At 41.8% G+C, this 25,250-nt stretch overlaps 1 protein-coding gene across 2 annotated transcripts in view; it reads left to right on the forward strand.

Annotated features, from left to right (window-relative positions):
* Positions 1-25,250, forward strand: part of LOC140209502 (uncharacterized) — a 109,498-nt gene that overhangs the window by 83,254 nt on the left and 994 nt on the right. Inside the window, exons 10-11 of one of the 2 annotated variants that reach the window (XM_072277745.1) lie at positions 7,708-7,776; positions 23,600-23,645. In XM_072277745.1, coding sequence (XP_072133846.1) covers positions 7,708-7,776; positions 23,600-23,645 — 115 coding nt within the window. The remainder of the gene's footprint in view (positions 1-7,707; positions 7,777-23,599; positions 23,646-25,250) is intronic. The other variant, XM_072277746.1, reaches the window with a different exon arrangement.

Genomic DNA, 25,250 nt, shown 5'->3' on the forward strand with positions numbered 1-25,250 from the left:
ATAGAAACATTCCGAATGTTAAAAGGCTTGAACAGATTAGATATGGCAAAGTTATTTCCCATGGTAGGGGATTCTAGGACAAGAGGGCATGACTTCAGGATTAGAGGATGTCCTTTTGGAACTGAGAGGTGGAAAAATTACATTAGTCAGAGGGTGATAAATTTGCAGAATTTGTTGCCACGAGTGGCTGTGGAGGCCAAGTCGCTGTGTGTATTTAAGGCAGAGATAGATAGGTTGTTGATTAGCCAGGGCATCAAAGGGTTTGGGGTGAAAGCAGGGGAGTGGGGATGACAGAAAGAATTGGATCAGCCCATGATTGAATAGCAGAGCAGACTCGATGGGCCAAATGGAGGGAGTACAAAGAAGGTTCACCAGATTGATTCCTGGGATGGCAGGACTTTCATAGGAAGAAAGACTGGATGAACTGGGCTTGTACTCGTTGGAATTTAGAAGATTGAGGGGGGATTTGATTGAAACGTATAAAATCCTAAAGGGATTGGACAGGCTAAATGCAGGAAGATTGATCCCGATGTTGGGGAAGTCCAGAACGAGGGGTCACAGTTTGAGGATAAAGGGGAAGCCTTTTAGGACCGAGATTAGGAAAAACTTCTTCACACAGAGAGTGGTGAATCTATGGAATTCTCTGCCACAGGAAACAGTTGAGGCCAGTTCATTGGCTATATTTAAGAGGGAGTTAGATATGGCCCTTGTGGCTAAAGGGATCAGGGGGTATGGAGGGAAGGCTGGGGCGGGGTTCTGAGTTGGATGATCAGCCATGATCATAATAAATGGCGGTGCAGGCTCGAAGGGCCGAATGGCCTACTCCTGCACCTATTTTCTATGTTTCTGTTTCTATGTTTCTGCTCCTATATCTTATGGTCTTATGTTATGAATGGTAGAAGTGGCATTGCATCACGTTCCCTTACTGCTGCCGAGAAAAATTACACACAGATTGACAGAGAGACCATGATTCTTGTTTGGAGTATAAAACATTTCAATCAGTATTTGTATGTGAGAGAGTTTACCCTCATTATTGAATAGCAGCCACTGATGTCCATTTTCAATCCACAGAAGGGTGTTATACCAACAGCAGTGGCACAAATGCACAGATGGGCTCTGTTTCTTAGAGGATACAATTTTATGATTGTATTCAAGAGGATAACTTCAAGAGGGTAACTAAGCACAGAAATGCTAATGGATTGTTCTGTTTAGCCCTGGAAAAAGAAATGCCTGAAACATTCACAAAAGATAACACTCATTTTGACATATTCTCCCAAATTCAAATTGAAAGTTTCCCTATTACAGCAGAAATAAGAGCATAAGACATAGGAGCAGAATTAGTTCTTTTGACCCATCGAGTCCGCTGCACCATTTCATCATGGCTGATCCACTTCGCTCTCAAGTCCATTCTCCTGCTTTCTCTCTGTAACCTTTCACACCCTAGCTAATCAAGAACCTTTGAACCTCTGCCTTAAGCGCACCCAGTGACCAGGCCTCCACAGACAACTGTGGCAACAAAATTTTGCAGATTCACCAGCCTCTGACTAAAGAAATTTCTTCTCATCTCCACTCTAAATCAATGTCCCTCTATTCTGTGCCCTCCAATCCTAGACTCACCCATTACAGGAAACCTTCTTTCCACATCCTCTCTATCTAGACCTTTCAACATTTGACAGGTTTCAATGAGACTTCCCCTCAGTTTTCTATAAGTTCCAATGAATAAAGACCCAGAGCCATCAATTGCTTCTCATACCATAAACCTTTCATTCCTGGAATCATTCTCGTGAGCCTCCTCTGAACCTGCTCCAACGTCAGTGCATTCTTTCTTAAATAAGGGGCCCAGAACTGCTCACAATACTCCATCTGAGGCCTCACTAATGTTGTATAAAGCCTCAGCATTACCACCTTGCTTTTATATTCTAGACATTTCAAAATGAATGCAAATATTGCATTTACCTTCCTTACCACCGACTCAGTCTGCAAATTAACCTTTAAGGAATCCTACACATGAACTCCCAAGTCCCTTTGCAGCTCAGAATCTTGAATTTTCTCCCCATTTAGAAAAGAGTCTATGCTTTTATTTCTTCTACCAAAGTGCATGACTTATACACCTCCTTATACCGTGTACCATCTGAAACTTTTTTTCCGACCCTCCCAATCTCTCTTAGTCCCTCTCTGCTTCCTCAACACGACCTGCCCCTCCACTATCTTGGTATCATCTACAAACCTGGCCATAAAACCATTAATTTCTTTATCCAAATCAGTGATATACTGTGTAAAAGAAGAGGTCCAAACACTGATCTCTGTGGAACACCACTAGTCACTAGTCACTAGCAGTCACTAATTTTGTGTGACATTCCAAATGTAGCACTGAGATGTGGAAGAGATCAGCAGCAGCCTGAATGAACTTAGTTTCAAAACTGAGATAACTATAAGCTTGAGTTCAGCATATAATACTACAGTCTAGCCACATGAAAGATTTTCTTTGAGATTGTAGGGAGTCACAGAAAGAAGTGAGGAGAAAGACAGCAGATTGAGTGATGGCCCTCAACATAACATGGTTCAATGGGAATAGATTTAGCACAATCTGGTTGTTCTTGAGTGAATTGAAGCTATTGTTTTTCAGCCTGGTTAGGCTAATCTCACTGTGATTAATTTTTGCAAATTCTACTAATATTTGCCTTCACTCTTAGAGAATTATGACGGAAAAACAAAGCCAGGTGTCAAATTCCCTGACAGGCAGTAGCTACTCAAATATAGGAAGTGTATCACCCTAGCTTTTTAACCACAGAGCCTTATTTACTTTTGGATCTATATCAAGGAATTTTGAGGTTAGTGCTGATACTCACATGAGTGAGAGTGAGTGACATCACCACCTTAAGTGATCTTAGATCAGCTTAACTGTTCTGAGGACAGCAACGGCAAGACATTGACAACGAACGAATAAGCAGAAGTGTAGAGTGGATCTGACAGAGTTTATAACTTTATTGCTGCGTGGGTGCTATGGTAATTGGGGGCACTGTTTCAGTAGATCAACTGGAGAAACAAGCTGTATTCAAAACTATACAGAGAAAGTAAAGCAGCTGCAATTTGTATGTGAAATTTCAGTAAATTTCTTGGTGGTGCTACGCTGGGACTATAGCACCAGCTAGCACCACCTTAGCGCCGCTGTTGGATAGGACTGCGGAAGAGGAGAACAGAAATAAATCAAAAATAGTATACAACAGAGATAATAGAAAAGATAGGCAGGAGATGAGGCATAACCATAGCCAGTGGGATGCGTTACATGGCAATAGACGTGTGGTGCATTTAAAACAGAAAGCAGGAAATACTGGACTGAAAGTGTTATATTTCAATGCACGCAGCATAAGAAATAAAATGGACGACCTTGAATTTCAGCTACAGATTAGCAAGTATGACATTGTCGCCATCTCTGAAACTTGGCTAAAGGATGGCTGCCATTGGGAGCTGAATGTCCAAGGATATACGGTGTATTGGAAAGATAAGTTAGTCAGCAGAGGGGGTGGTGTGGCCATGTGTATAAGAAATAATATTAAATCATTAGAAGGAATGACATAGAATCAGAAGGTGTAGAGTCTCTATGGGTTGAGTTAAGAAATGGCAAGGGTAAAAGGAACCTAATGGCAGTTGTATACAGGCCTCCAAGCAGCAGCTGGGATGTGGATTACAAATTATAGCAGGAGATAGAAAAGGCATGTCAGAAGGGCAATGTCATGATAATCGTTGGGGATTTTAACATGGAAGTGGATTGGGAAAACCAGGCCAGTACTGGACCTCAAGAGAGAGAATTTGTCTCATAGAAACATTCCGAATGTTAAACGTCCTGAACGGATTAGATATGGTAAAGTTACTTCCCATGGTTGGGTGGGTCTAGGACAAGAGTGCAGGACTTCAGGATTGAAGAACGTTCATTTGGAACAGAAATGCGGAGAAATTACTTTAGTCAGAGGGTGATAAATCTGTGGAATTTGTTGCCATGAGTGGCTGTGGAGGCCAAATCATTGGGTGCACTTAAGGCAGTGATAGATAGGTTATTGATTAGCCATGGCATTAAAGGGTATGGGGAGAAAGCAGAGGAGTGGAGATGACTGGAAGAATTGGATCAGCCCACGACTGAATGGTGGAGCAGACTCAATGGGCCAAATGGCACATTTCTGCTCCTGTATCTTATGGTCTAGGATTCCCTCAAGGTTAACTTGCAAGCTGAGTCGAGGGTAAGGGAGGCAAATACAACGTTAGCATTCACTTTGAGAGGACTAGAATATAAAAGCAAGGATATAATGTGGAGTCCTTAGAAGGTATTGGTCAGACCGCACTTGGAGTAATGTGAGTAATTTTCCGTCCCTTATCTAAGAAAGAATGTGCTGGCATTGGAGACTGTCAAGAGGAGGTTCATGCAAATGATCCCAGAAATGAAAGGTTAAAGTATGAGGAGTGTTTGATGGCTCTGGACCTGTACTTGCTGGAGTTCAGTAGATTGAGGGGGGATCTACTTGAAATCTGTTGAATATTGAAAGGCCTAGATTGTGTGGTTGTCGAGAGCATGTTTCCTGTAGTGAGGGAGTCTAGGACCAGAGAACACTACCTCAAGATAGAAGGACATCCCTTTAGAACAGAGATGAGGAGGAATTTTTTTTTAGCAAGAGGGTAGTGAAGCTGTGAAATTCATTGCCACAGATGTTTGTGAAGGTCGAGTCACTGGGTGTGCTTACCATGGAAGATGATAGCTTCCTGGATAGTCAGGAGGTCAAAGGTTTTAGGGAAAATGCAGGAGAATGGGGCTTAGAGGGATAATAAATTGGCCATGATGGAATGGTGGAGCAGACTTGATAGGCTGAGTGGCCTAATTCTGCTCCTATGTCTATGATCTATGTGGTTGTAGTTTTGCTCCCCATTGGGTCAGGACAAGTGACTTTCTCCACAACATTATGGGCAACAATGAATTTCCTTTGACTGGGTGTCCTTTAAAACAGAAAGTATTCTATTTCTCGAATGTTTGCTAATGCCCAGGATAATCTTTTCCCCATGAGTTTTTTTTTAAAGAATATTTAGAATGGCACAAGAATAGTGCCTCTGTCTGTGTGGAGAGTCCCCCTCCTCCCTGTGACTACACCGCTTCTTCAGAATGCTCTGATTTCTCTACCTGTGCTCACTGGTAGGTTATAGCCACCCACCCTCACCAGGTGTAGGTGAATATAGGGTAGTTTATAGGGTGCAAGACTTATGCAAGAGAATCCAGGGTAGTTTATGGGGTGGTGTGGCAAATGGGATTATTGTAGATAGTTTATATGGACCTGGTGGCCTGAAGGTCCTGTTCCCATATTGTGATAAGGAATGAAAGAGTTAAACATATGCAATATATGATTACTGGAAGCTTCACTGCTGACATAACGCAAGGGAAACTGTGTTCAAGCAGTCCTGAATTGTTCATCTTTACTGTGGTGGAGATTTTGATCCAGCAACAATGATAAACTAAACTAAATAGATATTATGACACCTCTGCATATTTTTTCTCACACAGCATTCAGCAAACGCACAAAAATTACTGCTTACTCCTTGAAATAAAGCATATCACAGCATGTTGTACTTTACGTTGCACAACCTGTCATAGATCTATATCAATGGAATAGGATTTCATACAAATCAAAGAGCATAAAGATTAACTGAAGTACAGTTTCAGAAATGGAATGATAGTTAAAGCCATTTGGCGTGATGACCCATAAGAAAGTTCTTCCTTCCCTCACTACCGAACCAAATTAACAGCTCCATATAGCACCATTTTATTTCATTACATTCCAAAAACTATTTCGATTGGGACCACAATATGGAAGTTTATTTACAAGTCTAGTTTTCCAGTAATTCTATGTTGGTGACTGAATTGTTCCATGTTGACTTCCATTTCTTGCAAGAAGGCAGTGAACATTATTTGTATTCAACTTTCTTATACAATTACATACGCTACAGACAGCTGCAACTCCTGCATTTTGATGGCGTTATACTTTAAGATTCATTATGAATGGGATGGTGAAGTTTATATAGCTGATTTACATTTATTTATCTCACGTACATTGAAACAGACAGTGAAATACATTGTTTGCATTAACAGCCAGCACACTAATGATGTTCTAGGGGCAACTCACAAGTGTTACCACACTTTCTGGAGCCAATGAAGCATGCCCATAATGTTCCACAGAACAACAACAAATAACATCAACAATAACAGCAAAACAAGCAAGCCCTTTTCCCATCCCTCCCACACATACGCAGAGCTGGGCCTCAAACCCGAGGACAGTCTGCCTCCAGGCCTCCAGTTCTCATCCCCGGATTCTCAGACTCGCAGACGTCAGGCCTCCAAATTTGGACTTCACCCCAGGACTTTGACCTTTTCCCCTCGATTTCTAGACTGACCAGACCACTGACACCGGTGACCTAGATCCTCATGGCTCTTTTGGGCCACGGTGTCATCCATGCAGAACACAACACACCATGATCCGCGTCCGGCCTGGGAAGAGAAAGACGTAGCCCTGGACCGAGATGGTGGGACGTGTGCTGAAAAGAGAAATAGGCATTGAGTTTTTCAAGTGCCAAATTTGCTTCAGTGAGAAAAAAGCTAATTAGAATCTGAAGCTATGAAACAAAACATCTGCCTGTAACCACAAATTTTCACATGCTAAATCTCCTGGAAAAGTTTAAAAGGCAGCTTAATACATAAGGAAAGATTTAAAAAAATAAAACTGCAGATGAGGGATATGTAAAACAAATGCTGGAAACACTCAGCAGGTCAGGCCAATATTGATGAGAGAAAGAGTCAGTGTTTCAGGTCAGGGACATATTGGCAAAACTGAAAATGAAATGAAATCAGCGTGTGAGGCTTGCAACCCCACAGATTGACAAACTTCTGCTGCCTTCTGTTCAGCTGTAGTGGAAGGTCTTGGACCTTGAAAAGATAAGTCTGCTTCACTATCCACAGATGCAGTAGAACATCAAATATGAATTCTACTGAGGCTTTATAAGGCATTGGTTGGACTACACTTGGAATATTGTGATTGTTTTTGGGCCCCTTATCTAAGAAAGGATTGGAGAGGGTCCAGAGGAGGTTCACGAGAATTATCCCAGGTATTAAAGGGTTAATGTATAAGGAACATTTGATGGTTCTGGGCCTGTACTTGCTGTAACTCAGAAGAATTGTGGCGGAGGGGGGGTGCGGTTCTCATTGAAATCTATTGAATAATGAAAGGTCTAGAAGAAGTGAATGTGGCAGGATGTTCCCTATAGTGGAGGACCCCTAGAATCAGAGGGCACAGAATAGAAAAACATCCTCCTAGAAAAGAGATGAGAATGAATTTCTTTAGCCAGAGATCGGTGAATATGTGGAATTCATTGCTACGGATAGCTGTGGAGGCCATGTCATTGAAGTGTCACTTAAAGTGGAGGTTGATAGTTTGTTGCTTAGTAAGGGCATTGAAGGTTGCAGGGAGAAGGCAAGAGAACAAGATTGAGAGGGATAATATCCAACCATGATGGAACTGTGGAGAAGATTCAATGGGCTGAATGACCTAATTTTGTTCCTATAACTTATGGTTTTAATTCATTGATAATGATTAATTTTGTTCTCCCAATAATAATAAAGGGAAGTCTTTGTGCACTGGTACCACAAGATAAAAAAGGTATTATTTTTGTTTTTAGGATATTCGACCGGGTGATGTAGCTAGTAAACGGAGCCTCTGGGAGAACAAAGCTGATTCTGTGGAAAAGGTAATGAAATTGAAATTCCATTGAAGTACCACATGTATCTATGTTTCAGATATCCATTGTTGTTGAAATAATAGTGAACACTTCTCCAGTAGATAATTACACCTTGATATTTAAAACCTCAGTCAATATTCTTTGGCCTGCAGTCATTGACAAGGTAAATTGGTTTCACAAATTTATTCCCAGAAAATGTATTTCATAATATCCATTGTATGTTATAATCCAAATGAAGGATTATTAATGAGAAGCATGATAAAAAGCAACTTGGGAAATACAGGAGCAAGTTTAATTGTGTGTAATTAAGATACAGGGAAAATAGAATAAATGCTTTGCATGTGCAAATACGAGGAAATCTGCAGATGCTGGAAGTTCAAACAACACACAGAAAATGCTGGTGGAACGCAACAGGCCAGGCAGCATCTATAGGAAGAAGTACAGTCGACGTTTCAGGCCGAAACCCTTCCTCAGGAATCGTCAACTGCACTTCTTCTATAGATGTTGCCTGGCCTGCTGCGTTCCACCAGCACTTTTTGTGAAATGCTTTGCATGCTTTGTTTATGAAAGTTTGTGGAAGTGAAATGTGTAGAACAGAATATATAAGAGAAAAGCGTAAAAAAGGAATTATTCTAAAAAAAATCCGGAAAATGTACAGAATGATATAAAGAAATAAATAAGGGAGAGAATATAACTGGGTGCCACATCAATGTTCTTTCCTATTCTTTTATAATATGCAGAATTTCTAACTGGCGTTGGATAATTGATGTTCTAAAACTTTCATTCATGCAATATATTTATAGTGAAGTTAAACTTGATTATAATAATGAAATAAACTTAAAAATCATTTAAATTGCATCATCATTGATTATTGCAATATTGTCAGAGATTTTAGTGGTGGTATTTGGAATAAGCCATGATTGCCTGAAAAGATGACAGTATTATGCAGATATTTTGTAAATAGATTTTCTGAAAAATGTTTGATGAGAAAGGCTCATTTAAGGCTTGTTGGAGAAGTACGCATAGCACAGCAGAAGGGATAGAAAACAAGTTTGTCCAATAAGATCATGGCTAAAACACATGGAAACTATATAGACTCCTGGACAGGTATATGGAGCTCAGAAAAATAGAGGACTATGGGTAACCCTGGGTAATTTCTCAAGTAAGGACATGTTTGGCACAGCTTTGTGGGCCAAAGGGCCTGTATTCTGCTGTAGGTTTTCTATGTTTCTATCTTTCTATCTGCAGAATCTCTTATGTTTATAACTAGTCAATGTTTCAGGTCAGGTACCAGGACCCTAGTAAAGAGTCATTGACCCAAGCTTTTGATTAATTTTCTCTTTACATGAACACTTCTGGATCAGGAGAGATCTTCTATTATTTGGTTTTGTTAAAGAAATTCTTTGCCAATGTCACCTACCTTGGTGGTGGAGCTATATTATTGAATGTGCTATATTCTGCATCTGAACTTTCACATGCAGATCACAGTCATTCCATATGGATTGTGTGAATGTCCATCTACAGATTTTAGATACTACAAATTGAGTTAATGTACAGTAATGGTAGGTCATCTAATTGAGCTTCCCAAGTACTGTATATTGAAATTATTTTCTCATTGTGTCTGGATTCTAGTGGAAAATGACATTCAGATTGTATACTGTATATATTCTCTGATATTAAATTGAACTATTGAACACTGAATGGGACTCTGGCCCCAGCTCCTGAACTACGATTCCTGGAGCTCTTGTTAATCTGATATTGTCTATTCAGGTAGAGTGGCTTTGTCAAGCACTCTACCTGAGCGGTGACTCCCATATAACCATATAACTATTTAACAATTACAGCACGGAAACAGGTCACCTCGGCCCTTCTAGTCCATGCCGAACTCTTACTCTCACTTAGTCCCACCGACCTGCACTCAGCCCATAACCCTCCATTCCTTTCCTGTTCATATAGTTATCTAATTTAACTTTAAATGACAACACCGAACCTGCCTCAACCACTTCTGCCAGAAGCTCGTTCCACACAGCTACCACTTTCTGAGTAAAGAAGTTCCCCCCTCATGTTACCCCTAAACTTTTGCCCTTTAACTCTCAACTCATGTCCTCTTGTTTGAATCTCCCCCACTCTCGATGGAAAAAGCCTATCCATGTCAACTCTATCTATCCCCCTCATAATTTCAAACACCTCGATCAAGTCCCCCCTCAACCTTCTAAGCTCCAAAGAATAAAGACCCAGCTTGTTCAACCTTTCTCTGTAACTTAGGAGATGAAACCCAGGCAACATTCTAGATTCTGTACCCTCAAAATTTCTCCTTTAAATGACCTCTATTTCTCTATTACGTCCTTCCCATAAAATAAATTGTCCCAATCCACTCCTTCTAAATCTTTTCGCATCTCCTCAAAGTTAGCCTTTCTCCAATCAAAAATCTCAACCCTGGGTCCAGTCCTATCCTTCTCCATAATTATATTGAAACTAATGGCATTGTGATCACTGGACCCGAAGTGCTCCCCAACACATAACTCTGTCACCTGACCTAACTCATTCCCTAACAGGAGATCCAACACTGCCCCTTCTCTAGTTGGTACCTCTATGTATTGCTGCAAAAATCTATCTTGCACACACTTTACAAACTCCAAACCATCCAGCCCTTTTACAGAATGGGTTTCCCAGTCTATGTGTGGAAAATTAAAATCTCCCACAATCACAACCCTGTGCTTAGTACAAATATCTGCTACCTCCTTAGAAATTTGCTCCTCCAATTCTCGCTTCCCATTAGGTGGTCTATAATACACTCCTATAAGTGTTACTACACCTTTCCCATTCCTCAATTCCACCCAAATAGCCTCCCTAGACGAGTCCTCTAATCTATCCTGCCAAAGCACCGCTGTAATATTTTCTCTGACAAGCAATGCAACACCTCCCCCTCTTGCCCCTCTGATTCTATCACACCTGAAGCAATGAAATCCAGGAATATTTAATTGCCAATCATACCCCTCCTGCAACCATGTTTCACTAATAGATACAACATCGTATTTCCAGGTATCAATCCATGCCCTAAGCTCATCCACCTTTCTTACAGTGCTCCTAGCATTAAAATAGATGCATTTAAGAAACTCTCCATCTCTTACTCTCTGTTTATCCCTAATGGTGCAAACAGCTTTGTTATCTTTTTCTTCCTTCTTCCCTACATCTTCGGTCCGAGTGCTCCTGTTCTCTGTCCCCTGCCCATCCTCCCTCACACACTGTCTACCAGCTCTCTCTACCTGTGAACCAACCTCCCCTCTCCTCATCTCTTCAATTTGATTCCCACTCCCCAAACCATTCTAGTTTAAAGTCCCCCTGGTAGCCAGTATATTTGTCCCCCTAGGATTCAAGTGCAACCCATCCTTTTTGTACAAGTCACACCTGCGCCAAAAGAGGTCCCAATGATCAAGAAACTTGAATCCCTGCTCCAATCCCTCAGCCACGCATTTATCCTCCACCTCATTCCATTCTCACTGTCCCATGGCACAGACAGTAATCGTGAGATTACTACCTTTACGGTCCTTCTTCTCAACTCCCTTCTTAACTCCCTATATTCTCCTTTCAGGACCTCTTCCCTTTTCTTACCTATGTCATTGGTACCTATATGTACCATGACCTCTGGCTCCTCACCCTCCCACTTCAGGATATTTTGGACGCAATCAGAAACATCCCAGACCCTGGCACCAGGGAGGCAAACTACCATCTGGGTCTCCTGACTGCGTCCACAGAATCGCTTATCTGACCCCCTAGCTATCGAGTCCCCTATTATTACTGCCCTCCTCTTCCTTTCCCTACCCTTCTGAGCTACAGGGCTGGACTCTGTGCCAGAGGCACGGGCACTGTTACTTCCCCCAGGTAAGCTGTCACCACCCCCACCTTATTGTCAAGGCGCACAGCCACTGGGTTACTCTCTAGTACCTGACACTTCCCCTTCCCCCTCCTAACCATGATCCAGTTGTCCGCCTTCCGTGTCCCCGGTGTGACCACCTGCCTGTAACTCCTCTCTATCAGCTCCTCACTCTCCCTGACCAAACGAAGGTCATCGAGCTGCAGCTCCAGTTCCCTAACACGGTCCCTTAGAAACATAGAAACATAGAAAATAGGTGCAGGAGTAGGCCATTCGGCCCTTCGAGCCTGCACCGCCATTTATTATGATCATGGCTGATCGTCCAACTCAGAACCCCGCCCCAGCCTTCCCGCCATACCCCCTGACCCCCGTAGCCACAAGGGCCATATCTAACTCCCTCTTAAATATAGCCAATGAACTGGCCTCAACTGTTTCCTGTGGCAGAGAATTCCACAGATTCACCACTCTCTGTGTGAAGAAGTTTTTCCTAATCTCGGTCCTAAAAGGCTTCCCCTTTATCCTCAAACTGTGATCCCTCGTTCTGGACTTCCCCAACATCGGGAACAATCTTCCTGCATCTAGCCTGTCCAATCCCTTTAGGATCTTATACATTTCAATCAGATCCCCCCTCAATCTTCTAAATTCCAACGAGTACAAGCCCAGTTCATCCAGTCTTTCTTCATATGAAAGTCCTGCCATCCCAGGAATCAATCTGGTGAACCTTCTCTGTACTCCCTCTATGGCAAGGATGTCTTTCCTCAGATTAGGGGACCAAAACTGCACACAATACTCCAGGTGTGGTCTCAGCAAGGCCTTGTACAACTGCAGTTGTACCTCCCTGCTCCTGTACTCGAATCCTCTCGCTATAAATGCCAGCATACCATTCGCCTTTTTCACCGCCTGCTGTACCTGCATGCCCACTTTCAATGACTGGTGTATAATGACACCCAGGTCTCGTTGCACCTCCCCTTTTCCTAATCGGCCACCATTCAGATAATAATCTGTTTTCCTGTTTAGGAGCTGCAGCTCAGCGCACCTGGTGCAGATGTGGACGTCCGGGAGGCTTGGAGACTCCAGGATCTCCCACATCTGACACCGAGAACAACAAGCTGCCCTCACACTCATACTTCCCTCTTTCCTCAAATAACAGGAAAAATTGAAAACCGAACCTACTTTGCCTCGCCCGTTTCTGCCTAGGTCCGTTGTGCCAAAGCTCCCTCCAGATGATTTTGATAAACACTTGTTAGATACCTCGTAAAGTTGAAGCTAATTGCTCTTATGATCCATAACGTACTTTCCAATTATGTTTGAGCGGAAAATTGTCTGCTTATTTACGTATTTTATATATTATGTATTCTTTGTACATTATGGACAACTTTTCTACAGCAACACAGCATGTATTCCAAGGCTTGGGTGGACCTTAACCTGATTGGCTATTGCTAAAATCTGATCCCATGGGAATGCATAATGCTTGGCTCAACCTCAAGGGAACATGACGTTACACAGGTGGATGCCAAAAGTGTGATTAGACAATAACAAGTAGTAACAGTGCAAGTTATTTCCAAAAAACAAGGTTCTTTTTCCCCCAGTGACTCATTATTATAAATAGTATGTAATGTGAAGGTTTTCATGTGAATATTATTAATATTTACTCTTTGCTAGTTAAGCACAAATCTGTTATGCCAATGCATGGTTGATTGAGCGTTATTTCAAAACATTACAAAATAACAAAATTAATACCAACAGTAGACTTTACGGATGGCTTTTAATTTATTACCACCTTGTCTGATCCTGGGTCTTAAATCCACCTTCCTAAAGAGGGCGTTAAAGAAAGAAAATATAGAAATGCACATTATTGTCAGTAAAGCAGAGGTTAAGTGCGTAATCTGGGAAGAAAATCAACCAAACATGGCAGGAAAGATGGGACAGGGAGGGGAAAGGAAGGCATTTATATCAAATACAAAAGGGTGTTGCAGGTACTAGGGTAGGTAGTGGATACAGGAGGGTGTGAGGACACCCAGCAGGACTAAAAAAAACAAAACCTGACAAAGGGTGGATGAGCTCCTTGTGAGCCAAAGGCCATCTTCCATGGAAGAGGTTAAAGCCTCACCACGTATCTACGAATCGTATGCTATGCACTTAGTCAGAAGAGACACGATGAACTTGGGCGCTGCACCGTGTGCCTGGACCTGCCCAAGGACTCTGCCTGAGGAAGGGCCGAGCTCAAAGAAGTGGATGCGGCTGGGGGCCGACCCGGCCTCAGGCTCAAATTTGGCGGGGGCGGCGGCCAGCGAGGACAAACTGGAGGAGAGGCTGTACTCGGTGCTATTGCAAGATCAAAGAAGATGGAGGTGCATAGCTGCCAACCCTGGATTCGGGACGGCACCCACTGACTGACAGACTGAGCGGATACAAAAGAGAGGAAACTGTGTGGACTAGGTTAAGGCTGGGGCACTGTGCATTAAACAAAACACTGAAAATGATAGGGAAACACCAGACAGGATTGTGTGAGGAACGTCAGGAAGGGGAGTCAGTAGAACATGCAGTTCTGAGTTGCAGGAAGTATGGGATACAGATGTAGATGATGATAATCAATCTAAGGGAATTGGGGGTGCAGGAATTCACACTAATAGGGTTGTTGGGCATGGGTGAGAGAGCACAGGTCAGGGTATTTTTAGCTTTCTTAAGGGATACAGGGATTTTTTTTATTGGATATGATGGATAAGCAGGAATAGGGTACTAGGATGGCCAAAGATGGGAGGATAAAGTGTAGGTTAGGGTATGTGTGTGTGTGTGTGTGTGTGTGTGTGTGTGTGTGTGTGTGTGTGCGTGTGTATGATTGGGTGAAGGGATTTAGACTGTAAGTCTAATGCACACTCCAGAGCAGAAGGTGGCAGTAATGCAACATTAAACTGGGTGCCAACCACCGTAAAACAAGAGAAGAAGAAGAAGTCCACCTTCCCACCAATTCTTCAACATTCTGACTTGACTATTGATGAGTTTTACTAACGAAACTTGAACAAAAGCATGCATATCATAGTTTAATTCACTCTTATCACTTCACTTGCTAAAGGTTACCGTAAAAGTGTATCCCAAGAAAACAGACAACCAACAAGATTTCTAACCTTTAGGCAAGTTGATGCACTCACCTAGATTTGGGCTCAGTGGTGAAGTCACAATGCTAATCACTAATTGTGGAAAAAAAGCTATCCATCATGATCTAGCAACCTTTATCTATGGACGTATTTTTCTGATGTAATTTGCCGTCAGGTGTCAACCTGTCTGGCAGTCGTAGCATGAGCCGCCATATACATCTTAGTGGAGCAGAGTTACAAAAAGAATCATGAAAGATTTTTAAAGATAGCTTTCTTCTCATTGGCTTTCGTAAAACAAACTGTTGAGTACAGGAGTTGAGATTTATGTATAAGTTGTATAAAACATTGCTGAGGCCTGATTTGGAGTGTTGTGTGCAGTGCTAATCATCTACCTACACAACAGATATCAATAAGATTGAAAAGGTACAGAGAAAATTTGCAAGGATGTTGGCAGGACTTGACAACCTACCGACCTAAATTAAAGGGAAATATTGAATAGATTAGCACTTTATTCCCTGGAGGGTAGGAGAATGACGGGAGATTTGACAAAAGTAAACAAATTTTGAGGTGTATATGCAAGCAGCTGGCTGGTGGAGCAGTGACATCAGTGCTGGACTCCGGAACGAAGGGTTCCGAGTTCGAACCTAGTTGGGCCACTCCCTGGCACGCTTTCCATTCACGCCGGGTTGAGTGTCGAGCTCGCAACTCAGCCTCGTAAAAAAAAACTGCGCTTTGAGAAGGGCATGGGGGACCACTCACAGAATCTTTCCTCCAAGACAATCAATTGAAAAAGTATTCGCCAAGGCTCTGGCAGAGTATGGCATACAAAAAAAATGCAAGCAAACCTTTCCACTGGGGTTGGATGAGACTAGAACAAGAGGTCATGGATTAAAGGTGAAAATGGAAATGTTTAAGGAGAACATAAAGGGAAACTTCTTCACTCAGAGTGTTGCGACAGTGTGGAATGGGCTGTCAGCAAAACTGGTGGATGAGGGTTTGATTTTTACAATAAAGAAATTTGGATAGATACTTTGATGGGAAGGGTATAGAAGGTTGTTGTCTAGGTTCAGATCAATGGAACTATACAGAATAATAATTTGGAATGTACTAGATGGGCTGAAGGGCTTGATTCTGTGCTGTAGTGCTCTAAGACTCTGTGAAATGCAACTGACAAACAAGAGAAAATCTGCAGACGCTGGAAATCCGAGCGACACACTCAAAATGCTGCAGGAACTCAGCAGGCCAGGCAGCATCTATGGAAAAAAAGTACAGTTGACATTTTGGCCCAGCATTTTGTGTGATCTGCTTACTTGCAAATTTATTAAACCTATTGTATTTCAAAATGGTGATTAGAATAAAGGTACAGATTGTGGAGGAAGCCAAGCTATTGAAACAAAAAGTTTAACCCCAAGTACAAAATTCTTTAAAATCTTATGATTTCCAAAGTAATAATTCGAATCAAGTTTTTTATCATTGTAAAACTTCATACAACATGAAGTTTATTGTTTTGCAGCAGTACAGTGCAAAGACAAAATACTATAAATTACAAAATAACTAGTACAAATAGTACAAAAGGAATAATGAGACTATTAATGGGTTTGTCAGATCATTCAGAAACCTGATGGTGGTGAAAGAGGAAGAAGATATTTCTGAATCATTGAGTGTGAGTCTTCAGGCTCCTGTGCTTCCTCCCTGATGAAAGTAATGAAAAAAGGGCATGTACTGTGTGATTGGGTTCTTAATGATGGATACCACATCTTGAGGTGTTGCCTCTTGAAGGTATCCTCTGGTGGGGAGGGCTGTACCTATGATGGTGCTGACTGAACCTAGAACCCTCAGTATCCTCTTACGATTCAGTGTGTTGACACCTCCATATCAGACTGTAACAAACCAGTTCAAATGCCCTCTATTGTACACCTATAGAAGTGTGTTAAAGTTTTTGGTGACATACTAAATCTTTTCAAACTCCTAACATGAGTAGTTTTGGGTCCCTTAGCTAGGAAAGGATATGTTGGCACTGGAGAGGGTCAAAAGGAAGTTCATAAGAATTATCTTGAGAATGAAAGGGTTAATGGGTGAGGACCATTTGATGGCTCTGGGCCTATACTTGCTGGAGTTTAGAAGGAGGGTGCCAGAGGGTGGTGGATCTGTGGAATCTATTGCCACAGATGGCTGTGAAGAGGTGAAAGAGCTGCAAAATCGATAGGTGAAAGAGATAAAGGGCTGGAGAAGAGACTATCTGCCCTGTATCTTTTTCATCCAGATCCTTCCTTCTCCAGCCCTTCATCTCTTTCACCTATCAACTTCCTAGATCTTTACTTCATCCCTCCCCCTCTCAGTTTTACCTATCACCTGCCACATTGTATTTCTTCCCGAACCCACCCCCCCCACCTTCTTGCTTTAACTTGATGAAGGATCTCAGCCTGAAATGTCAACCGTTTACTCTTTTCCATAGTTGTTGCCCAGCCTGTGGAGTTCCTCCAGCATTTAGTATTGCTTAGATCTGCAGCATCTGCAGATTTTCTTGTCTCTCTCATTAGCAAGCCATTTTTGCCCACAGAGCTGGCACTCACTGGATCTTGCTTTTTGTTTCCCGCACCATTCCCCATAAACTCCAGAGGCTGTTACGTGTGAAAATCCTAGGAGGTTAGCAGTTTCTGAGATACCCAAATCACCGCCCTCTCCCATCAACAATAATTCCACACTCAAAGTCACTTAGATCACATTTCTTCCCCATTCTGATTTTTGGTCTGAACACAACTGAACCTCTTCAACAAGTCAGCATGCTTTTATGCATTGAGCTACTACCACATGATTGGCTGACTAGAATTTTGCATTAATGAGCAGGTTTATAGGTGTACCTAATAAAGAAGCCGCTGAGTGCAACCAAGGGGGTCCATGAGAAAACAACTGAATATTGATAGCTTTATGATAAGCGGCTACTGCAATTTGCATGTGTGCGTGTCCTGATCAGCAGGATACTTGGCCCAAGTCATACAAGAGCAGCTTTAAGAACTGTGCCAGAATTAGAGCTGCTGCCTTATAGCTCCACTGACCCAGACTTGCAACAGATCTCTCATACCATCTGGATGGTGTCTTCACATTCTCCTGTGATCAAAGTGGTTTCCTCCCCCATTCCAAAGCAAATGCACACATCAAACCAGGTCTTTGTATGAGCGTTATGTAAATGTCTAAATGTAAATATCTAACACTTATAACGTGGCACTGATTTCAATTAAATGTGCATCAATATCATTGTGTATGATATGTTAAACACACAGCACTTTACCCATGTTTTAATTTTGTGTCCATTGATCAATTATTTATTAGCTGCCTAAAGCAATAAACTTTAATGAAGTGAAAAAAAGATGTATTCCAATAATGAAAGGGGCACATGCAAAGCACAGAATATTGAATTCAATTGACTTTATTTCTTGATTTACGTCCTTCACATACATGAGGAGTGAAAATGTTTACATTACATCTCCGTCCCATCTAAATGTGTAATCATAGTAATTTATAACAAATAGAACAGTCAATGTAACAGAAATACACTCAGATCAGTGTGAGTTATTCAGTCTGATGGCTTGGTGGGAGAAACTATTCTGGAGCCTGTTGGCCTGTTTCCGGGCAATAGCAGCTGGAACAGTTTGTGGTTGGGGTGACTCGGGTCCCCAGTGACTCTTCAGGCCCTTTTTTTCACACATGTCTTTGTAAGTGTCCTGAATCATGGGAAGTTCACAACTACAGATGTGCTGGAGGAACTCAGCAGGTCGGGCAGCATCCGTGGAAATGATGAGTCGACATTTCAGGCCGGAACCCTTCGTCAGGACTGAAGAGGGAAGGGGCAGAGGCCCTATAAAGAAGGTGGGGGGAGGGTGGGAAGGAGAAGGCTGGTAGGTTCCAGGTGAAAAACCAGTAAGGGGAAGATAAAGGGGTGGGGGAGGGGAAGCAGGGAGGTGATAGGCAGGAAAGGTGAAGAAAGAATAGGGGAAAACACAATGGGTAGTAGAAGGAGGCGGAACCATGAGGGAGGTGATAGGCAGCTGGGGGAGGGGCAGAGTGAAATAGGAATAGAGGAAGGGAGGGAGAGGGAATTACCAGAAGTTGGAGAATTCTATGTTCATACCAAGAGGCTGGAGACTACCTAGACAGTATATGAGGTGCTGCTCCTCCAATCTGAGTTTAGCCTCATCATGGCAGTAGAGGAGGTCATGTATGGACATATATGAATGGGAATGGGAAGCAGAGTTGAAGTGGATGGCTACTGGGAGATCCTGTCTGTTGTGGCGGATGGAGTGGAGGTGCTCGACGAAGCGGTCCCCCAATCTGCGTCGGGTTTCACCGATGTAGAGGAGGCCGCACCGGGAGCACCGGATGCAATAGATGACCCCAACAGACTCACAAGTGAAGTGTTGCCTCACCTGGAAGTTGTTTGGGGTCCTGAATGGTGGCAAGAGAGGAGGTGTAGGGACAGGTGTAGCACTTATGCTTACAGGGATAAGTGCCGGGTGGGAGATCCGTGGGGAGCGACGTGTGGACCAGGGAGTTGCAGAGGGATCGATCCCTGCGGAAAGCGGAAGGGGGTGGAGAGGGAAAGATGTGCTTCGTGGTGGGGTCCTGTTGAAGGTGGCGGAAGATGCGGAGGATAATGTGCTGGATCCGGAGGCTAGTTGGGTGATAGGTGAGGACAAGGGGAACTGTGTCCCTGTTGTGGTGGCGGGAGGATGGGGTGAGGGCCAAAGTGCGGGAAATGGAGGAGATGCGAGTGAGGGCATCGTTGATGACAGTAGAAGGGAAACCACGATCCTTAAAGAAAGAGGACATTTGAGATGTCCTTGAATGGAGCAGATGCGGCAGAGATGGAGGAACTGGGAATAGGGAATGGCATTTTTGCATGTGGCGGGGTGGGAAGAGGTATATTTGAGGTAGTTATGAGAGTCAGTGGGCTTGTAGAAGCCATTCAGATATGTCCATACATGGCCTCCTCTACTGCCATGATGAGGCTAAAGTCAGGTTGGAGGTGCAACACCTCATATACCGTCTAAGTAGTCTCCAGCCCCTTGGTATGATCATAGAATTCTCCAACTTCCGGTAATTCCCTCCCCCTCCCTTCCTCTATCCATATTTCACTCTGCCCCCTCCCCCAGCTCCCTATCACCTCCTCATGGTCCCGCCTCCTTCTACTATCCATTGTGTTTTCTCCTTTCTTCACCTTTCCTGCCTATCACCTCCCTGCTTCCCCTCCCCCACCCCTTTATCTTCCCCTTACTGGTTTTCCACCTGGAACCTACCAGCCTTCTCCTCCCACCCTCCCCCACCTTCTTTATAGGGCCTCTGCCCCTTCCCTCTACAGTCCTGACGAAGGGTTCCGGCCCGAAACGTCGGCTCATCGTTTCCACGGATACTGCCCGACCTGCTGAATTCCTCCAGCGTGTTGTGAGTGTTGCTTTGATCCCAGCATCTGCAGAGTATTTTGTGTTTACAGATGTGTTGGGCTGTCCGAACCACTCTCTGCAGAATCCTGCGATTAAGGGAGGTACAGTTCCCATATTAGGCAATGATTCAGCCAGTCAGGATAATCTCAATTGGACTCCTGTAGTGAGGTCTTTGGATTTGGGGGTCTATACCAAACTTCCTCAACCGTCTGAGGTGAAAGAGGCGCTGTTGTGCTTTTTTCACCGCACAGCTGGTGTGTACAGACCACGTGACGTCCTCGGTGATGTGGATGCCGAGGAACTTAAAGCTGTTTACCCTCTTAACCCCAGATCCATTGATGTCAATAGGAGTTAGCCTGTCTCCATTGTGATATGGTATCATAAGTAAGCTGAACTGCGCTTCCCAAATTCTGTTCTGTTCTGCAAACATTTCCTCCACTGTAATTGAAAGCTGATTATTTAGACAGAGATTTGACACTCATAGGGCTATGACCTTGTCTCAAAGTTTTTGATTTTGAGCAGAGAGAACTTCAACATCTTTGGATGTTCTGGAACATTGAAGTTAAAAGGCTAGTTGAACAAAATCTCTTCTTTATGTTGTAGTGTTTATTCCTAAAGACAATATTGCAATCAAATACAGTAATGAACAAAAATGCATGGTAAAGTTTTTTTTTATTATTTTTCTGCAAAAGACTGAGCCACACCCAAGTTCAAGCATTCATTTCAAAAGGACTAGAATACAAAAGCTTGGATGTAATGCTGAGGCACAACTTCATAATTGAAGGATGTCCATTTAGAACAGAGATGAGGAAACATTTCTTTAGCCAGATGGTGGTGAATCTGTGGAATTCATTGCCACTGACAGCTCTGAAGGCCTAAGCATTGGGTATATTTAAAGTGCAGTTCTATAGATTCTTGATTAATCTAGGTGTCAAAGGAAATGGGGAGAAGATAAGAGAATGGGGTTAAGGGGGATAACAACTCAGCCATGATGGAATGGTGGAGAAGACTCATTGGGCTGAATGGATTAATTCTGCTCCTATGCCTTGTGACATTCTGGTTAATGCATTGGCTGAACGTCAGGAGTTAGAAATAACGTGAGGGCATGGAAGTGTTCATGGCCTTTTCTTATTTTAGGCAATGACACTCCATAATTATGGCTACACTACTGTGCACATTGGCAATGCATGTTGTAGTCAATTGGCTGATTTGTTATGAGTCATTGTCCTCAGCCATCATGTGCAACTTTGATGTTTAATAATATATAACCTGTGCATTAAGGAGCCATGAAGAATGCCAACAGCACCTATGTTACATCTGTCAATAACTATGAAGTGAATATTAAAACCTTTGATACCTGTGGTCATTCCAAAGACCACATCAAAAAACACATAACAAATTGTATACAAGGATACAAACCTTTTCTATAATATGAAAAATAACAACAAAATTTGCATTATTATGTTGATAACTTTTGAACAAGTGTTTAATGCACTTACTTTCTGTTCCTTCATCTGCTCCCTTAAGACAAGCGCTAACACATTTAATTTAACTTTAGATTCTGATGAAGGGTCTCAGCCTGAAACACTCACTGTTTAATCCTTTCTATAGCTTGACCTGCTGAGTTCCTCTAGCATTTTGTATGTGTCATTTTAACTTGTCTAGAAACCTGTATAGTAATTTAAAGGTTATACTATATCTCTAATTTTTCCAGAAGACATCAAGTTTTGATGAAAGGAAGAACAGTTTATAATTTAACAGCCATTTTGGATTGAAATAATTGCTTGCATATTAAATTCTGGCATTCTAGAGACTAGTAAAACATGAACCTCCAAGGAGCTCAATCTTTAGCAGTACAATTTCAATATCGGTCTAATCTAGGTACTCAATCAAACTAAATTTCCGAATTGAGTACAACAGACAGTCACTGTTACATTGCAGTGATAATTTTGTACCTCGGGTATCCCCTGCGTTGAAGCTCCACCTGCTTAAACCATCAACATTTAGCACTGGATACTATTCCCATGAATTCCTAATGCTTGTTTCTGAAAGCACAGCTTGAACAGTTGGAAAGCTGCCTGCTCATGTTTTTGTAACAATTTTAACCTGAAGGTCAGTGAACAGGAGGCAGCGGTTAGAAAAATAACATCTACCTTCTGTCAGTTTGGATAAGCATAATGTTATCTCTGCAGCTCTCATTAGTAGGTAAAATTGGTAGCCAAGGTTTTTGCTTACCATCCGTAGCTGTTGAACAAAAAATGACTGAGCATGTATAAATGCAGAACAAATATTAACCCATTGCCTGTTTTAAAGTAACTACCTCAGATATCTTTTAATATGCACTTTCTAGAATGTTTTGTAGCTAACTCATGTCATTTCAACCCATCTTCTTAGGCAAATAAAATGATTAAATACACACCCAGTCAGTCTGATGTACTGCTAGAACCATACAAAATGATGAGATGTAATTGGACACAGTGTCGATGGTTCTATATATGTTGCTGATTAGACCACACAGTGAGACATTGGCAGGCAATTCCTGTCTGCCATAGTTCAGTTTCCAGACTAGGATTCTTGTCACCAACTTTTAACCTGTCACTGTAGCACAATACCTAATAAGGAGGCATCTCTTCAAAGCCCCTAAGTTGATAGATAGGAACCGAGAAGGGTTAGAATCAAAACAGATGCAAAAATACTTCCACCATTGTCCCAAAAGCCACTGTCACAGGTTTCTAAGTTGCTTTTCTCTCATGTTACAGTACTCTTTATATAATATATCAATATTATATTATTATATTATAAATTATATAATATTGAACAACCTCATTGATCTGCTGGTTCCCAATCAAACATTAAATGGCTGCTTTAAAACATTGAGGGCAATCCCAAAATGCAGTTCAGTTAATACCACATATTGTTCTCGGTCCAGTATGGTTGTTAGAAAAACAGAAGCTTTGGTTATAAGGATTTTATCCCTTTAAATATCCCTTGTGCATTGCAGTATCATAAGATGCTAGTTTTGCCTTACACCCCACAAAACACCATCCATCTTAAATGTAGAGAATGTGGCTGAATCATTTCAGACTTCTTCCAAAAATATTAGGCAGTATGATCATTCATTTTCAAATTAAAGTAAAAATAATCTTTGGACTAACAATCTTGTTTTAAGGATTATTTTCTCTTGAATTTGTCATCTGAAGAAACATAGTAATATGCATTTCATCATAAAACAATATCAGTTAGCAATTCTAAAGATAATAGCTTGTTTTACTCATTCTTTCAAACTGAAACAAGGTACGTAGTTGAATTTCTGTGCTTTGTTTTGTGGAGTAGAATATCTACTGTTTGCAACATAACTGACATAAGAATGAAAATGGTAAGTATTCCACCAAAAAGTTAACTTAATCCTTTTTCTTGCGAATTAGAAAAAGTTGCAGGATCACCAGTTTTTCAGCAAGAACGACAATCAAAGTAAGACAAAGGCCTCTTTCATTTGTACTGTTTATGGCCCGCCTTACCATCCAGCTGTCTAGAGCTTTGTGACTAACATGTCTGGCCTGGGGATTTCTTGTGGCTGCATGCAATATCACGACATGTGCTTAATATGAAGAACTTAATATTTGTGCGTGACCTGTTGTACTCAATGTTTTGGCTCCTCTTCATTGCAAATTCTCAATCAAAAAAGCTGGAAAATAACAAAACAAGCAGTCCTGTACAGAGATAAACAATGGCCTTTCATCATAACCAGGAAAGATTAAATGAAGACATAGGGGAGGAATCTGACCTTTCGTCTCATTGAGCCTGCTCCACCATTCTATCATGGCTAATTTATTATTCCCACAACCCCTTCTCTTGCCTTCTTCCTGTAACTTTTGATACCCTTGCCAAGTTTCAAGTCACGTCTCTGTTCCCAGTTCTGATGAATAGATATTGATCAAAGGCCATACATTTTTTCTCTATTGCCGAAGTTGCTGCTAGGTCTGCTAATTATTTCCAGTATTTCTGATTTGTAGAATGTGCAGGGTTTCTTTTTTAGGTGATGCGAAATTCTCTGGTGGCACATCAGTTTATCAAACTGAACATTAACCAGACATCATTTCTTCAATTAGTGGAGGCTAATAAAATGAAAAAGGAAGAATCTCTCTGCTGGTAAAGAATCTTATGTGAAATATTCGTGCAATCCCATCTCAGTTCTTTGAGGACTTACAACATGAAATTCTAGTATATCAAGCAGTCTCACTGGATGAAGCTGCTGTAACTACTGACCAGTGAAGCAGGTGCTCTTTTCAATAAATATTTTGTTGATGCATTTGAACTTTCTATAAACATATGCCAAAAATTGCTCGATAAACTTGTCCAAAGTGCAATGGAAATAAGAAAATGGTCCCTCTCTCATCTCTGATGAGCACCAAAACTTGCTTTGTTCAATGTTTAATGCAATCCAAGAAGCAATAGCAAATATAAATAAAACAGGGATTTATTTTTTTCTTTTCTACAGCAGTACAATACCAAATTTAAGATTTCAAACTTCACCAACTTCACCAATTTTCAGTGAATTACAAGCTCCAAAATTGTGCACCAGAGTTTTACATAAGACCATTTACCAGAGTGGTGTAAATTGCATAAAGTGGGATTGCAGTACTTTTAAACTGCTGTTTGAGTTTACTTTGGCATCAGGATTTAGTCCTATAAGATAACCGTACAGTTGTTGAGTGTTCAGTGTGTATATTAGGCTATTTTCTTGGTCGCTTTTGGAATTAACAATTAAAAGCACAGATAAAAGTTTGAAAGCCTTCAGAAGCAATCTGTTAAAGAATTCATGCCTAGAGTCCACTAAATTCTCAGGGCATTTTTGTATCCTGGGAGGAAGCAGTTTATTATTTTTCTTCCTCTTCCTCCACCCCTCCCGCCCCTCCCCCTGAGTTATCTTTACCTCATTAGGGGAAAATTGAGGTCTCTCTTGTGAAGAAATCAAAGCTATTTCCAGCTGGGATAAATTGTGAAGGCTTCTGACTGGCATCTAGAAATGCTGATGTTTTTCAAATGTGAGATGCAAGCATTCTCCTTTGAAGACTT

Source organism: Mobula birostris, chromosome 14 (assembly GCF_030028105.1).
Source record: "Mobula birostris isolate sMobBir1 chromosome 14, sMobBir1.hap1, whole genome shotgun sequence".
NCBI classification, from domain to species: domain Eukaryota; kingdom Metazoa; phylum Chordata; class Chondrichthyes; order Myliobatiformes; family Myliobatidae; genus Mobula; species Mobula birostris.